Raw genomic sequence first — 17,162 nt, 5'->3', positions numbered from 1 at the left:
TGGAAGAGACACTGTTTCTCAACTATTTTCTGAAAAAAAAAAAAAGGGAGGAAACCATGGAGTTCCCCAGACAGTGAAACTATTTCATCAGCTAACTCTTACTCGTCATGGAATCTGAAAAGTGCAAAAAGCAAACCTCTTATCTTTCTAGAAGTAGGCTGAATAACTCTTTGCTGTGAGGGACTGTTCCGTGCATTGTAGGATGTCAAGCAGCACCCCTGGCCACTACTTACTAAATGCCAGTAGCAGCCTCCTCAGTCATGCCAATCAAAAATGTCTGGGAACGAAATATTCCCCAGGAGGCAAAATTGCCCAGTTTGAAAGACCACTGGTATAGCATGAGCTTTGGTGCCAAACAGACCTTTCCATTCCCAGCTCAAACATTTACTAGCTATGTGGCTTGAACAAGTTATTTTAAACTCTTCAAGTCTCAAGTTTTCTTATCTGCAAACTGGGATTTTAAATGTCTGATTTACAGGGGGGTTGTTAGGATTTTTTTTTTTAGGATTAGAGAATATGTAGACTCAGGTCTCTCTTAAGCACCTACCACTGCCTCCCTATCATGGCAATTCTACGTGTCTGTTTCTCAGGCTACATTATTAACTAGATAGAGACTACCTAAAAATCCAGCACCTACCACAAGGACTGGCCCAGTGCTCAGTAAGGATGGATTGAAAGGAATATGGAACCCTTTCCTCCTTATCCCCATGAAGGGATCCATGGATCATCACCAGATAGTACTTCTTCTAGTCCCTGGGTGGCTAGAGTTCTGAAAGTCACACTAAACATCCACATTTCAAATCACAGTACTGGTAGTAGGAAAACAGTTTGTGAAGGCCTAGGGAATAAGTGTATCCCATTACTCTTCCACCGCCAATACCAGAAACTTATATTTGAAAAGCACTCTGTATTGGAAAAGTATTAAGCAAGGTGGGGAGCAAATTTTCCCCAGAGCCAGGCTTTTCCAACTGGGACAGCTGAGACTTGGGAAGAATCCATTCAGCAGGGAGGCAGTCCTCTAGTGTAGTGGTGCTTTGGTGCAGTGACCTGATGCGCCTCCCTGTGGAACTCATTTTATTCCTGCTAAATCAACCAATTTTAACAATAAAGTGCCCTTCACAGTGACTCATCACACTTCCTAGAGGCTCACTGTTTATAGCTCCTGTGCCAGCTGTCTAGCTGGAAAGTGCCCAGCAGTGGGCTAAGGCTGAGACCACTTACCATTCATTTCTAGACACAGTGAGAAACAGTCATGTTTCTCATCTTGTCTGAGCTTGTCTCAACCATGTTCACTTATCAAATACACAAAAATAAATACAAACTATCAAGATGGCAAATTCCAGTTTTTCTGGAAACAGATTTTTCTTCCTTCTTGTATAAAATCACAAGATGATCAATCTTAGTTGTGAATCCTGCATGCTGACACTGTATGTGAAGAATTTCAGTAGACTCAAATCAAACTGGCTCAGTCTGGTTGAGGATATGTTCATTTTTTCCTTTAAAGTCTCTCCTTGCTATCGAAATTTCCACACAGGTTTTTGTGAAATCCATCAATGCTTTTTGGACAACTTTCCACTTGGCTTTACTACCTTCATTGAGGCATGAGTCTCCTTTAAGGTGATGTAACAGCTGCGAGGTTGGAATTTTGCTTGCAATGCTGATGTTTAAAATACCGATACTTTGAAATGGGGCTGGAAGAAGTTCAACACAGCAAACTTAAAGGTCTTACGGGCTCCTTCACCTTCTCCCCACCCAGTTGCTACGGTAGGAGTGGAGAGGATTATTACAGAGAACTGGAATTCTTTGCGGGGGGGCCCAAGAGAGTTGACACATAAGGGTTATAAATATCAGCAGCTGAACTGTGAGCTCCTTGGCTGAGAACAACTGACAGACTGTAGTCCCTCATTAAAGACACAGAACAAGGAAGCTCCCTGAAGTATTTCCACAATGGAAGTTCCTCTTCTCGTTAGAAATGCATCATCAACTAAACACCTGCATCAACAATGCTACAAGAACTAAGCTCCAAATGCCAGGGAAAGTGACTAGGAGGTTTTAAGTCACACAGATTAGCACCAGCAAAAATAAAGAATCTAGGGCCTGGCCTAAACCAAGGCTGACTAAGAGGGGGTTGGTGCTACTACACACAGCTATAATCAGATTATCAGAAGGCTGCTTGAGATGTAAATATTTAACTTAATCAACTAGCACCTATTCCAACTGAATCCTAAATTTCCCACACGTAGGTGCTGATTTTCTTCTAAGGCAGTGACTCAAATAGAGGGCAATTTTGCCTCTTAGGGGACATTTGGTAATGTCTGGAGACATCTTTGGTTGTCACAACTGGGGGTTTACTACTGGCATCTCGTAGGTAGTGGTTAGGGATGCTGCTAAACATCCTACAATGCCCAGGACAACCGCCCCCGCCCCCCCACACCCCGCCGCCAACAAGGAATTACCTGGCCCAAAATGTCAATGGTGCCAAAGCTGAGAGATCATGTTCTAGGATATTTTCTTTACTTCCTTGGACCCTAGTTCCTGTTGGAATAGCCTTTTTTAAGGAAGAAAGGAAAAATAAAAAAGAAAAGATAGGCCAAGCATCAGCACAAGCCAAGCTGGGAGGGCAGTGGGGAGGCTACTCCACTTATCTTGGCTGCTGTAAAGCTGAAGGTATCTAAACCTCCAGCTGACAGACAGGTCAAACCAAGTTTGATTTTACTTCTCTCCAAGGGCAGATAGATACTTTGACTTCATTTGCTTTATTCTCTAGTGAGTCTTTCTCAGGGAAGTACACTAACTGGCAAAAACGTAGATGGGCTGATACTGTCGTCTTTGTAATTATTTGAAAAGGAGGAGTAAGTATCTCTGTGCAAACTGGCAGTTTTTCAGCTCCATGTTGGGTTCTGCCTCCCAAGGGTTTTCACATTGCTCACTGGGAAGAGTAAGCTTGCTATCATGAGGTAAAAAAACAAATCAAAGTTTTTACAGGACTTTCTGTTCTGGTTTCATAGGATATCTAGGTCCCTCAGACCAATGCAGCAAGTATATGTGGTCCCTGAGCCTGGGCTCTGCTCAACCTGAATTGGGAGAGTAGTCCTAGGGAAGCCTGCTGTCCCACCTACATCCCACCAGCCCAGCCTTAGAAACAAGGTGGGAAAAGACTGACTAGCTTGGGTGATTCAAATGTACCATTAGGTGAAGTGAACCTTTGTGAGAAACACATGGACCCTAAAAAGTTTCAATTTTTTCCACTTGGTCTTCCTTGTCACCAAGAGATACAGTGCCAAGTCTGAAGCCTGGCCTGAACACATACTTGTTGTCCATTTGATACCGACTCATAGTGACCCTATAGCAGAGTAGACCTGCTCCATAGGGTTTCCAAGGCTAAATCTTTACGGAAGCAGACTGCCACATCTTTCTTCCATGGAGCAGCTGGTGGGTTTGAACCACCAACCTTTCGGTTAGCAGCCAAGCTTTTTAATCACTCTCAAAGCCCAACTCCCAGTTGATTCTGACTCATAGCGACCCTATAGGACAGAGCAGAACTGCCCCATACAGTTTCCAAGGCTGTAATTTTTTTTTTAATTGTACTTTAGATGAAGGCTTAAAGAACAAACTAGTTTCTCATTAAACAGTTAGTACACATATTGTTTTATGACATTGGTTAACAACCCCACGAAATGTCAATACTCTCCCTTCTCAACCTTGGATTCCCTATTATCAGCTTTCCTATTCCCTCCTGCCTTCTAGTCCTTCCTCCTGGTGTGCCCCTTTAGTCTCGTTTTGTTTTATGGGCCTGTCTAATCTTCGGCTGAAGGGTGAACCTCAGGAATGACTTCATTACTGAGCTGAAAAGGTTTCCAAGGGCCATACTCTCAGCGTTTCTCCCGTTTCTGTCAGGCCAGCAAATTTGGTCTTTTTGGGTTAGAATTTTGTTCTACATTTTTCTCCAGCTCTGTCCGGGACCCTCTACTGTGATGCCTGTCAGAGCATTCAGTGGTCGTAGCCAGGCACCACCTAGTTGTACTGGACTCAGTCTGGTGGAGGCTGTGGTAGATGTGGTCCATTAGTACCAAGGCTGTAAATCTTTACGGAAGTAGACTGCCACATCTTTCTCCCACGGAGTGGCTGGTGGTTTCAAACCGCTGACCTTTCAGTTAGCAGCACAGTGTTTTAACCACTGTACCACCAGGGCTCCTTCTTTTAATCACATAGTACATATAAATTACAGAGTGAATTATCCAGGTTTCTTCATACTGCTCACCAGTATGATACCAAAACCACCACGTACTTTCTGACTGAGAGGCCACAGGGTTCATGAGAAGCTGATGGGGGGTTTGAGGGAGGGCTTGGTTTAAGGCTCAGAATCATGCCAATTCTTCACGACTAAAACCTACATACAGAATTTCAAAATAAGGTTAGCCTCTTGTTATCATCAGACTTAAATATATTTCTTCTCCAAATTTCAAATCTCTTCCTACCAATCTCAGGAAGGTCACCCTAGGTGGATACTTCTTCTCAAGTTCCAATGAAATGAAGGTCCCTCCTTTCTTGTTAGTCTCCTGTTAGGCACAAACAATTACTTTTCCTCACTAATCAGAGACTCTTTTATTCAGGAAAACGGAATTTCCTGAAAAGATTAGCCAAAGATAAATCTTTTCCTTCCGGTTTTCTGAAAACATGCTCAATGCTCTGATTTGTGATTTCTGGAAAGGCTTTTCCTTTCTACTTCAGAACTGAGTAAAGGTCCCAGTTCTGGAAAGTCCGAGGTCTTTTCCTGTTTAGAGTGGAAATGGACTCTCTTCCGTTCTCATCTGATAGGTTCGCACTGGATGACCAGATTTTCTATCGATTATTCAGAAGCAACTAAGGGAAAAGCCTTTCTGAGGAATAATGATTGCCAGCTTTTCATGTTCATTTAAGGAGGAAATAATTTTTCCTACAGACTGCCTCTCCAAGGATTATCAGCACTACTGCACAGTCCCAAGAAAGCCTGGGGTCCTCCACAGACTTGACTCATCTAAGATGTCTATTACGACTATCCCCAATAGAGTTAGCCAGGTCAAAGCAGAGCCTACATTCCTGTCTCACAGATTCATATCCTCTTAAGCAGATTCTGTACTGAAAGTATGATCCCATTAAAAAAAGAGACAGCTGAAAAATCTAGTGCTGTTTTTTCCTCATTAAAAACAGTTTGTTTGAATCTGAAAGCCGAGTCACCCTTTATCATATCTGGTTGGAAACCCTGGTGGCGGTGGCATAGTGGTTAAATGCTAGGGCTGCTAACCAAAAGGCTGGCAGTTCGAATCCACCAGAAGCTCCTTGGAAACTCTATCGGGCAGTTCTACTCTGTCCTATAGGGTCGCTATGAGTCGGAGTCGACTCGACGGCAGTGGGTTTGGTTTTTGGTTTTGGTCTGCTGCCAGCGTGAGAGAAGATTAATCTATTGCTGAACTACACAGCACAATACCCCAGGAACTCAACATTCAAATCATGAAAATGACTCAGTCCTCAGAATGGGTCCAAAAAGACCTTCCCTTTACTCAGCCTCTAAGGAACTGTGGAACTGACACATGGCTTTTCCCCTCTAATTGTTTTCACTTCCCATGAGCTCAGCATGAGCTAAGCCAAGAGTGTGCTCCTCCCCTCCTGACCAAAGACTTGCTGGGAGGAGGCAAAAACTCCTCCCAAAGCCTTTAACTTCTCTGTAAGGTGGAATGGTGGAACTGGGCTTCTAATTTACATCCCCAACTTCAGGGATACTGATAATTTTATAACTACCACAGTGAAACCTGGGTAGCATAGTGGTTAAGTGCTATGGCTGCGAACCAAAAGGTTGGCAGTTTGAATCCACGAGGTGCTCCTTGGAAACTCTGTGGGGCAGTTCTACTCTGTCCTATAGGGTTGCTATGAGTCGGAATCTACTTGATGGCAACGAGTTTGTTGTTTTTACTGACTTACAGATGGGTCACAAGGGTAGTTTTTCTACACAGACATTTCACTATTCTCTCCTCCCTTCTTCACTGCAAATAAACAGACTCTGTAGGTGACCTGCTGATCAGTGTCCAATCCCAGCCTTCACATCCATAGTATTTGTGATAGAGGCTTCTTAGGAATCAGTGAAACACGTCTGTTATAACAAGCAACTAAGCAGCTACTGAGCTCTGAGCATTATGAGGTGATACATTAGGATACAAATGTAATATAGTCGTGCCCAGTAATTTCTTGAAATTTTTTCGCAACACCAAATTCAGAATGCCTCCAGAAACCAAGGATTGAGTGAAAAAGAAAACATTATTTGTCCTCAAATCCAAATACCCAGGAGTCCCTGGGTAGCACAAATGATTAACCACTTGACTACGAATGGAAAGACTGGTGGTTGAATACGCCCAGAAGCTCTTTGGAAGAAAGACCTGGCCATCTGTTTGGGAAAGGTCACAGTCTTCTTGAAAACCCTATGGCATGCAGTTCTATTCTACATACATGGAGTTGCCATGAGTCGGAATTGACTTGACAGCAACTCTTTTTTTGTGTGGACCCTTTCATATATTCTAGTTCATATTCAACACACAATTTTAACAGGTTTGGTTACTTTATTTTTTAGCTCACTGAAGATTAGAAGGGCAGACTGCTAAAGGTAGACCCAGTGACAGCAGTAAGAAATAATAGCAGATACCACAGTAGTGGGGGAAAAGACAGAAACCATCCTCCCCTTGCACACATCGCACACAGCCAATCCAATGAATAAGGCAATGTAAGGGCTCAAAAAGAGAACCTCAGTACAGAACTCAAACAGCACAGTGATTTACGAGCATTTAATACAAAGACAAACAGCCCCAAATATTTCTAGTATCCTTGAGGATTTCACTACATTAGAGAACAGCATAATCTTTTTTCTTACGTTAACCTGGACTCATTGAGAAAAACTTATGCACAATACAGTGTTTAGAAAGTTAGACTATATAATCCCCCATATAAACCAGAATCTGGTTAGATAAAACTATTTTGGAGCCTATGGGATAAGCTTCAGTTTTCTAAGAAATTAATTTAGTTGGTTATACCGTTTATCCTAAGTAACCCAGAGCCAAGTAAATTGGATAAATGAAGTATGCCAGTAGAAGAGACAGCCTCTGCTTTCAAGGAAAAAAAAGCTGACATGCTGAAGCAAAGAAGGCCATACCGCCACTGTGAGGTGATCTCTGTGTGATCGCAGATGTGAATTTCTAAGAGGAACACACATCGGCTCGTCAGTTTGAATTTTTTCTATCTACCCCTTCCTTATCTGAATGCCTCAGAAAACTCAGATGCAACAACTTTTGTTGCTCCAAACTGCACCGTCTCCAAACATGGTAATGGGGCCTTCAGCCAAAGCCCCACGTTAGTGCTGAACATCCCCTAAGCGCTTGCAGGGGCCTTTCTGAGACAGTCACCTTTCTTACTTGGAGCTTGCCTACGAAGCTGTGACCTTTCTGGGGACTACATGGCTCTGACCTGGTGTCAACTCTTTAATAGGAAGAATTCTGACAAGCAGGGGCTCTGAGAGAACAAATTTACTTGGGTGGCAGTGCTAAGTATGTAAATAGGAATAATTAAGGCTAGTGGTGGAAATAAAGTGCTGGAAGTATCCTTTCCAGATCTATCCCATGTACCAAGAAGGGAACAGCAGGAGAATGACCTCCAGCAGCAGAGAAAGAAACCTTTAGGTACTTACAACAAAGGAAACTCTGGGGCAAATGGCTCACTCAGTGACAGCAAGCCTGAAGAGACAGTCTTAACAGTTCCAAGCCCCTGACCCAGCAAATGAGCACTTTTGGGTTAAGTCCTCTAATATTTCCCTGTTGTTTTAATATAGACTCACAAAATCTCAGGACTGGAAATTCTGACTCAGGCAGAGAACTGAAATAGTTTTACAATTAAGGCAGTGCTTCTCAAACTCTATTAGCAGAAAACTTACACCTTCAAGGAGTTTGGAGTGTATTCTTAAGCTGTTTGCTGTAAATGGGAAATTTCTTTAGAACATCATGTTTCAGCTTAGTAATTCATGAGAATTTTGCATTTTATTCCATAAGATATCAATAATACATCAATAACCCCTTCTCCCCAAATCTGGCTAAAATCAGTATTTCAGAAATAAGATAAACCTTGGTTTATCTTATGGCTTCTTATACTTCAATTTGAAAACATGGCCCTAAAGAAACATTCACTGCTTTATAAAATCCGTGAATTTGAAATCTCAAGAAATCATAAAAATAAGGCTTGGGCAATTCTCGCTATATCCTAAATTGGTTATAAAAACTGAAATAAACTCTAATAGAAGAATGTTCAAGCCAGTTTGCTCAGAGGTCCAAAAGACTGTTTAGTCTCTGAACAGTGTGCTTTGATGGTGATGGAAGTGAGAATAATGAAACCAGGGACAGAAGTTAATATGTACACAGTATTCAATCGGTTTCCAAGTTACAAGAAAAGAAATATACACATTTTAGACAGAAAAGATTAAAAAACAAGCACAAGACTTACTTTAAAGTCTGCTAATTGTTGGTTGATGGTGTCCACTTCTGTCCCCACTACCCACTGGAGGGCCTCTCCCTCCTCTGCTGCTGTGGTCATGTCATTGAGTACTTTCAATTTTCTGTAGAAGTCCTCCACTCGGCCCAGTGTCAGCTCTAGCTGTTCTTGACGAGCTTTACCCCTCTCTGTCAGTTTGCCACACTGTTTGTTCAGGGCTTCTAGCTCCCTCTTGAGACCTAGCAAGTCCAGAGTCCCTTCTTCTTCCAGCATTTGCCGGCACTCTGCTTCAGAGGCCTCTATGTCTAACTTGAGGACTTGGATTTTGTTAAGGAATAGCCGTACATCCTCAATTTGGGACTGGAGGCTATCAGTGTCTCTTCCAATAGCACCCATGCCATCTAGCTCATCGTCCAGGTCTGCCAATTGAGAAAACATCTCTCGGACTCGGCAGTGAAACTGGCCAATCCCCTCCAGCTTGTTTTCCATCATCATGCAACCACTGTTCACTCTTTGCTTTACTTCTAGGAACTCTTGCTGGGCGACCTCAGCTTGGTGTAGAAGCTGGGAAGCATCAGATCCATCTGGAGCATCTTCTACCAGGCCCTGAGTGAAGTTCCTCAGATAGTCTACCTGAGGCTCCAGGGCCTGCAGCACTTCCTGTTGAGCTCTTAACTTTTCCAGGTTCTTGTTGCTACAGGCTTGAGAGCCTAGAGCATCAAAGATCTCAAGTTGGTGTTTGGCCCCTTCGACCCTCTTTTCAATATTCTTAAAGCTTTCCTGGAACTCCTTGAGCCTCTGAGTCATTTCTTCAAGCAATCCTGTTTTGGCCTGTAGTTCTTCTGTAATAGTATCCATGTTCTGGTTAATCCCAGCTTTCTCATCCCGGATATCATCCTCATCTGCTTCAGAAGAATTGATCAGAATGTCAGCAGCACTATTCAATATCTCCAGCAGGGAACGGCGCTTCTCCACCTCACTCAGCATAGCCTTTGATCTTAGCAGACTGGATTCAAGCTGCACTGGATCCAGAGTGACCTGCAGGTCAGACATTTTGGCTTTACAGTCATCTATCCATGGCATGAGGTCTTCCATGTGCCACTGATATTTCTGAGCTTTCTGCAAACAGTCCTTGAGCCTGGATTGTCTGTCTGCAGTTTTTTTACTAAGCTCTTCCCAATGGCTTTTGAGATCAACCAACTGGTTTTGTAAAGTCCTTTTCTCTTCCCCAGGAGGCACAGAAAGCAGCAGAGATTCTCCTTCAGTAACAATCACCTCATAGGAACCACTGTGTTGGTTAAGGCTCTTCTGAAACTCTTCATTCTCCTGAAGCTGAGACTGTAGTCGCTCCAATTTTGCAGAAATTGGGCAGTTTTTTGCTTGCTGGCTTTGTTTGTCATCCAACCAGGTCCTTAGCTCATCAAACATTTGTTGGAACTGCTGGGTGCTGGCAAGAGCTGCCTGTAGTCTGTTCATGCGATCAGCTGAAATGAGAAAATGAAATTTAAATCAATCAAGCCTGAGCATGGCAGAAGGTCTAATCTTAGGAAAAGAAAACTAACATTAACTGAGGGCCTACTGTAAAAGAGGCACATTGCTAAGCTCCTTCATATATCTTATTTAATACTCACATCAACCTCATAAGGCAGTCTGTGTAACAGAAGTAAACTTTTACTTCTAAACTGGTAAAAAGTGAAAGTTATAAATGTTTCCAGAGAAAGAGGCAATGAATGAACAAGGCCACCGTAAGAAGTCCGGAACATGTTCTAACTTTGAATTATTGGTGTATGTGTACATATGTGTGTGAATATAAAGAAAATGAGTATCAGTGAAAGTATATATGTAACTCCAACTGTACATATATCTATGAGCGTGTCTCTCTAACTGTTGGCTGAAATTATGTTTGAGCTCTTATCTATGTAAAGCTTCACATCTTGCTGGTGCTTAAGCAATGTGTAATAACCACAGCAGTTCTCACTGTAGCTGGAAGAGGGGATTTTTGGCACTAGTTTGAGCCCAAAAGCTATGTAAGAGTCACCCTAGACTCTTTTGTTGTTGTTGAGAACATACACAGCAAAACATACACCAGTCCAACAATTCCTACATGTACAATTCGATGACACTGATTATATATCCTTCAGTGTGCAACCATTCTCGCCCTCTTTTTCTGAGTTGTTCCTTCCTTGTTAAATAAACTCACTGTCCCCTAAGGTTCCCATCTCATCTTTCAAGTTGCTCTTGTCACTTTGATCCCATAAAATAGTTCTTAAAAGAGCATAATGCTCAAGGCACAAATTTTTGACTAGTTAAGCTAGACTACTGTTTGGTTTAAGGTTTAAAGATTATCTCAGGGGAGTAGTTCCTGGAGTTCATCCAGCCTCCATGGCTCCAGAAAGTCTGGAGTCCATGAGAATGTGAAATTCTGTTCTGCATTTTCCCCATTTTGATCAGGATTCTTCTATAGAATCTTTGATCAATATGTTCAGCAATTCACCCTGGGTTCTTGAGACTACCACAAACCCACTCCTTTCTGTTTGCCATTAACAGTGGCAGAAATGTGTTCCTCACCCCAACTCACCTGCAAGGTCTTCTAAACCTTGGAGAGGCAGAGCAACAGTTTCCAAACGTTTCTTCAGCTCATCCTTGAGGTACTGCTCACCAATAAGCATTGAAAGTTCATCGCACAGTGTCTGCGCTTCTTTAATCTCATTGTCTAATTGCTCCAACTCAGATCGAATCTCACTGGTCTCTTCCAATTGCTGCTTTACAGCCTCAGGCTGGGTGCTGATGGCTGACTGGCCACTTAGTCGCTGTCCAATTGCCTTCACCTTCTCTGATAAGTCCTGGAGCAATTCCTGGTACTGAGTGCTTTTGACAATAGCTTGGTCAATGTGGCTGGAACGGGAATTGAGCTTGTCGGTCAGCTCAACCCACTTCTGATTGATGCTCTGGAGTTCTTGCTGTACTTGGCTGGTGGATGGAGAGACATCTCCAGGGCCTGTAAGGATGCCCTGAGCGGCATCGTTCAGCTGCTCATGTTGTTGCCTGCGTGCTTCAAATTCCTTCAGCATAAACTGAAACAGAAACAACACCAAGATGTTTAGAAAGAAAAGACAGGTCTAAAAGCAGTGTCAAAACAAAATCTGATTTCGGATTGTGCCAAATATTGCCAATCCCTTTTGAAAAACTCCAAGGACCAGGCTATAGACTGATGCAATATAGACAGATGCAGTAGTATTTAACAAATGCTTGATAAAAACTTGTTTCAAAGGGATCATTGATTATGCTATTTGTCCTACTCTGTTTCAACATCAGTTATTAAGGATGGTCTAGGTTGGGAAACTGGTTTGCTCCATGGATTGGTACTCATCAGCTTTGCCATGCAACACTCAAGCCTCTGAATTGGGAGTTTGAAACCCTGGATCTCAGGGCCAGCTCTATTACTGGTTGGATTTGTTGTTTTACCTCTTAATACCTCTGTTTTCTTGTAATCCCAAAGGCACATATCTGTATATTACAATATAGCACAATTAGATAATGAGATTCTTTAAAGCAAGGACCATGTCTCTTTATTTCTTTTGTATTCTCTGCAGTACTCATTAAAGAAATTAGGATTAGAGGGTCTGGAGTCAGACTGATTGGGTCCAAATTCTGGTTCTATCATTCACTGTTTTGCTGCTATTCCTAAGGTTTTCACTAGCTAATTCTTTTCAGAAGTAGTCTTCTGGGTCCTTCTTTCTGGTCTGTCTTAGTCTGGAAGCTCAGCTGAAACCTCTCCACTATGGGTGACCCTTGTTGGTATTTGAATACCTGCAGATAACTTCCAGTACCACAGCATCACGCAAGCCCCCACACTATGACAAGCTGACACACACTCACTAGCTGTATAAGCTTAAGCAACTTTTTAAAACGTTCTCCAAATCTCAGCTTCCTCATTTGTAAAATGATAGTAACAGTACTCATCTTGGCTGTTGTAAGGATTAGATAATTTATGGAAAGTGCTTAGCACTTACATAGTACAAAAGCAAGGAAGACGTGACCTCCAGGAAAAAAAGATATGTAAACAATCAATTATAATAAAATGTAACAAAAGTAAAAGGATGGTAAAACACTAATGTGAACACGGTATTGTGAAAGCATGGAGTAAGGGCGATTAGAACTGCTGGGGATGACAAATGGTAGGAGAGGGAAATCAGGGAAGGCTTCAGATAGGTGATAATGAAGAATGAGTAGTTCTCCAAAAAGAGCAGAGTAAGGCTTGTGAAGGGCATTCTAGGAGGATGCCTAGTATGAGCAAAGGCACAGAGCTGTGTAAGTGTCATATGTTTTAGGAAAGAACAAACTATCTTGTGTGTGTAGAAACCTGGGTATATGGGGGAATAGATGGAAATGATGTTGGCAAGACAAACTGGGACCAGATTGTGAAAAGCCTTATAGACTGCATTCAGCAGGTATTTGGCCTTTACTCAACAGGCAGCCAAAAGCCACTGAAACATTTAAATATATTCAGATATGTGATTCAAGGACATAATCTGATAATTGTGTGGACGGTTGACAGAAAGAAATCTGTTAGGAGGCTGCTGCAATGGTCTAGAACAGGATAATCCTAAATGAGGAAGCAGCAAAGAGAACGAAGAAGAGAGAGGGATTAGAACAGTGATTCTGAAAGCACGGTCCAGGGACTCCTGGGAGTCCCCAGACCTTTTCATGGAGTCCAGGATGTCAAAACTATTTTCATAATAATACTAAAATGCTATCTGCCTTTCAAAGTTCTGTTCTGTCACGAGTGTACGATGAAGTTTTCTGGAGGCTACGTGTCTGGTATCACAGCAGACTGAATGCAGAAGCAGATATGAGAATCCATGAGAATCTTCAATCAAGTCAGATATTAAAGAGATTTGCAAAGATGCAAAACAATGCCACTCTTATTATTTTATGTTTTGGAAAAAAAAATTTTTTTGTTAAAAATGTTACTTAGGTTAACATGTGATGGTTTATCATTGTTATTTTTAAATGAATTAAAAAACGCATATTTTAAAATGTCCCACTGTTTTAATATGGTCAATATCAATAGATAAACACAAGTTCTTTGGGAGTTCCTCAATAGTTTTTAAGAGTGTAAGAGGATTTTGAGACCAAAAAGTTTGAAAACAACTGGATTAGAAAAATATTTGAATGTAGACTAAATAGGATTTAGTAATTAATTGGATACAGAGGCTGAAAGAAAAGGTTTTCAAATATTACTCTCAGGTCTTAATTAAAAGTAATTAAGGGATATATGAGTGAGAAAATTGGTGGATGGTACGAAGAAATGGAACAGGTTTGGGGGAGGATGTAGGTACTATAAACCCTTTTAACTAATAAATCTCTTATGTGCATATATACAAAAGTAATAATAAAGTACAATCTGGCATGTATTCGTTTATACTCTAGGCCCTGCCATTGTATCAATTTTTCCTTAGATTTGTTGGCAAATCATGTGTACATCAGTTTCATGGAACAACACCCAATATAACAGCTTTTACAAATACTTATTGATGATAACAAGGAAAAGGTTCTAGGCAGGATTTCATTGGAAATAACGTACTGTGTAACCTTAGGCAACTGTGACAATCTTGACCAATCTAAATTTCTATGACATTGGGCACTTGAATCAATTTTGTTGAGGTTTGATCAAAAGAAAATCTTTAAGTAAAGACAGCAGATATCAGATATTGCATTAAGTAATATGGAGCACTACCACTAAGGATTAAAAGTAAAATATAATTCAGTAATTTAGTCAAAGAGTTCCCCATTCTCATATCCACTCATTTTACTATCTTTGTTAATGATATTAATAACACAGTTATTAACTGTTTACTATTTGACAAGTACCGTGGTAAGAACCTTATAAACTTCTCATTTAAAGTGAGAAAAGCAAGACTCTGAGAGGCTAGATGACTTGTCCAAGGTCATATGACATCTACTTGCTGGAAGCAGCATTTGAACCCAGGCTCCTAAGACTCTAATTTCTTTGCTCTAAAGCATTAAGGTGTATTGCTCACCTGGACCTGCTGCTTCTGGGCATTCAGCATGTTGGGGTCAATAGACAGGGGCCCCAGCACCCCCATCATCAGCTCCTTCTCCATCAGCCACGGCCGGAGCTGGGATTCCGCAGCCTGGAAGGAGGCCAGATGGCTTGCTGATTCCTCTAGCTGCCTCTGCCGAGCCACAGTCACCTCCGTGGCCCTTTCCCATCGGGAATCTGTAGACAGGAAATGAGAGAATGTATTCCTTTATTCTCAGCAGCAACTAGGCCTGCTCCCTAAATTATGTTCTTAATATAATACAGGAAATGATCCCTGGAACATTATTTTAAATATTTTACAATAAAAATAGCCCCTCCCCCCTTAAAAAAAAATTAAAACAGCAATACAAACAGGTCTGCATTTCGACTGTGGTGGTAGGTTACGTGAAGCTACACATGTGACAAAATTGCATTGAAGCATACACATACACACACAGGTGCATGTAAAACTGGTGAAATGTGAATAAGCTCTGTATATTACACCCATGTCAATTTCCTGGTTTTGATATTGTGTTAGTTATACAAGATGTTATCATTGGGAGAGGCTGGGTGAAAGGCACAACTCCCTATAAAATTGTTTTGCAGTGTCCTGTGAATATACAAATTATTTTAAATAAAAAGTTAAAAAAAATCAATATATGGTCATTGCAGAGAAATTAGAATAATAATGTACCAAAAGAATAAAATAAAAATACCCATAATCCTACCGCTGAGTGATAATATAATCACCATTAATATTTGGTACAAATCCTTCTAGGGTTTTTCCTACAAACATTAATACTTTAGAAACTATATTACACTACAAATATTGTTTTATAATCCTTTTTAACTTACTGTATCATGAACATCTTTCAGGCCAATAAATATTCACCTGCACCATTTACAGCTCAATATTATGAACACATTGTTATGGAGATTATTTTCCTTTTTTCATTATCATCAATACATTTTCACTTTTATCATCAATGCTCTCTTTTGTTCTTGATCACAGCAGACTATCAGTTTGACTTGCCCAAGAAAGCCCAACTTCTGACACTCTGAGTGGAATTTCTAATTTTTTTTCCTAATCAGGCTCACTCTCTGACCCTATCCAGGCCCCTCACTTGCTTATGAAAATTAACTAAAAATAATTTTTGCTTTATAGGATTTGCTGAAATCTTGTGTTTGCTTTAAGGATAAATAATTCAGTAAATTTGCAATACCCCTGTGATAACTTACTGAGATCATCTTGCATTTTCTTCCAATTTTCTGCTTCCTGTGAGTTGGGATATGTCATGAGTAATCCAGCTAGAGCATCCTTTACTTTTTGGATCTTTGGAGAGTTCTGTTCCAATTCTGCCAGGAAGGCCTAGGATAAAGAAACATCATGTATGTCATGAAACTCCAGACAGGAAACAAAGCTGTGTGTGTTGTAGAAATGACTGGAAGACCAGGCAACAATTATAGACTCTACTCCTAACTCTACCTGTGACTTGCTTTGTGATTATAAGATATTTAACCTTTCTGCTTCAATTTTTATTTTAAAATGAAAAACTGGATAGCAGGATCCAAGTTTGTCTTATGTATAATACATCAGTATGGCCAAATAAGAAGGAATTATTAATTCTTGTAAACGAAAAGTGTCAAGATATGATGGTGATGATGTTTTTATGGTTTGAGAAGATGTCGTGCTATGCTCAACAGGAATATTAAAAACTTCAGTGAAAATTTCTTACAGGTTTTTTAATACGATCTGATTTCTTCTGACATTTTTCCTAGTCCCACATGCCTATCTTAAGAATAAACTACAATCACAGCTATTTAGATCACTTCAATTGTTGGAAACATGCTTTGATGAGAATGGCTTTGCTCTCTTCCAGTATCATATAGAAAACGAGATTCCATTCTCAATGAGCTAATGCTACTGTGGAGGACTATTCTCTTTCTGCAAACAGATCTGGTTTTGTTTCTGAGTCTGATTTATAACAATTTCTAATTTCACAGGTAAGAAAATTCTCTAGGAGAGTTAAAGCATAGTAATCATTTGAAAGTCAAACATATTGCTCATCGTAGGCTGGATGGTCGGCCATGTTTCATTCTCAGATTCCCATACTCAGGCAGGAACCTGGATATAGCAAATGTTCTTCAGGTCAGTCCGTTCCCCTTAGTGTGTGGGATGCAGCTAATGTAAACACAGTACCTTATTAGATTCAGCTTGGGCTCTCACTGTTTCTGTTTTGGTTGGAGATGAAGAGGCATCCATGGCTTTCAGGACTTCCTCTTTTGATTCCAGCCATTGCAGCACTGAGCTTGCCTCCTTCTGAACTTCCTGCATTCTGCTGAGCATAGCTTGAAGGCTCTCCTGGCGTTCCTGAAGTACTCCCCCCAATTTCTCATACTTCAAGTTTACATCTGACATGTCACACTGGATTTCCGTCAGATCTAGTATCATAGAAACAGAAATCAGATTGGGAATAGCTCTAGAAGCACCCCTCTTAGTTCCTTACTCCTAAATTACTCTTCAGGATTAGGCATCTCTCCTACATCTTCTAGTGAACTGGAGGTTATTCTTCAGGTAGATGACATAAAAGTTGATGTTTACATACACAAAGCA

The 17,162-nt window shown here is 40.9% G+C and overlaps 1 protein-coding gene across 4 annotated transcripts in view; it reads right to left on the bottom strand.

Moving 5' to 3' along the window:
* MACF1 (microtubule actin crosslinking factor 1) overlaps window positions 1-17,162 on the bottom strand; it is a 378,842-nt gene that overhangs the window by 82,730 nt on the left and 278,950 nt on the right. For 2 of the 4 annotated variants that reach the window (XM_049878832.1, XM_049878831.1), the window contains 5 exons: window positions 16,749-16,990; window positions 15,788-15,917; window positions 14,547-14,746; window positions 11,081-11,576; window positions 2,464-9,986 (listed from right to left, as the gene is read on the bottom strand). In XM_049878832.1, coding sequence (XP_049734789.1) covers window positions 8,491-9,986; window positions 11,081-11,576; window positions 14,547-14,746; window positions 15,788-15,917; window positions 16,749-16,990 — 2,564 coding nt within the window. In that variant the 3' untranslated portion in view covers window positions 2,464-8,490. Of the gene's footprint in view, window positions 1-2,463; window positions 9,987-11,080; window positions 11,577-14,546; window positions 14,747-15,787; window positions 15,918-16,748; window positions 16,991-17,162 lie in introns of those variants that run through there. The other 2 variants (XM_049878856.1, XM_049878833.1) reach the window with 2 other exon arrangements.

This window comes from Elephas maximus, chromosome 3 (assembly GCF_024166365.1).
Source record: "Elephas maximus indicus isolate mEleMax1 chromosome 3, mEleMax1 primary haplotype, whole genome shotgun sequence".
Taxonomy (NCBI): Eukaryota; Metazoa; Chordata; class Mammalia; order Proboscidea; family Elephantidae; genus Elephas; species Elephas maximus.
Note: the sequence above shows the minus strand (reverse complement) of the source record. Positions and strands in the feature narration are given on the sequence as shown.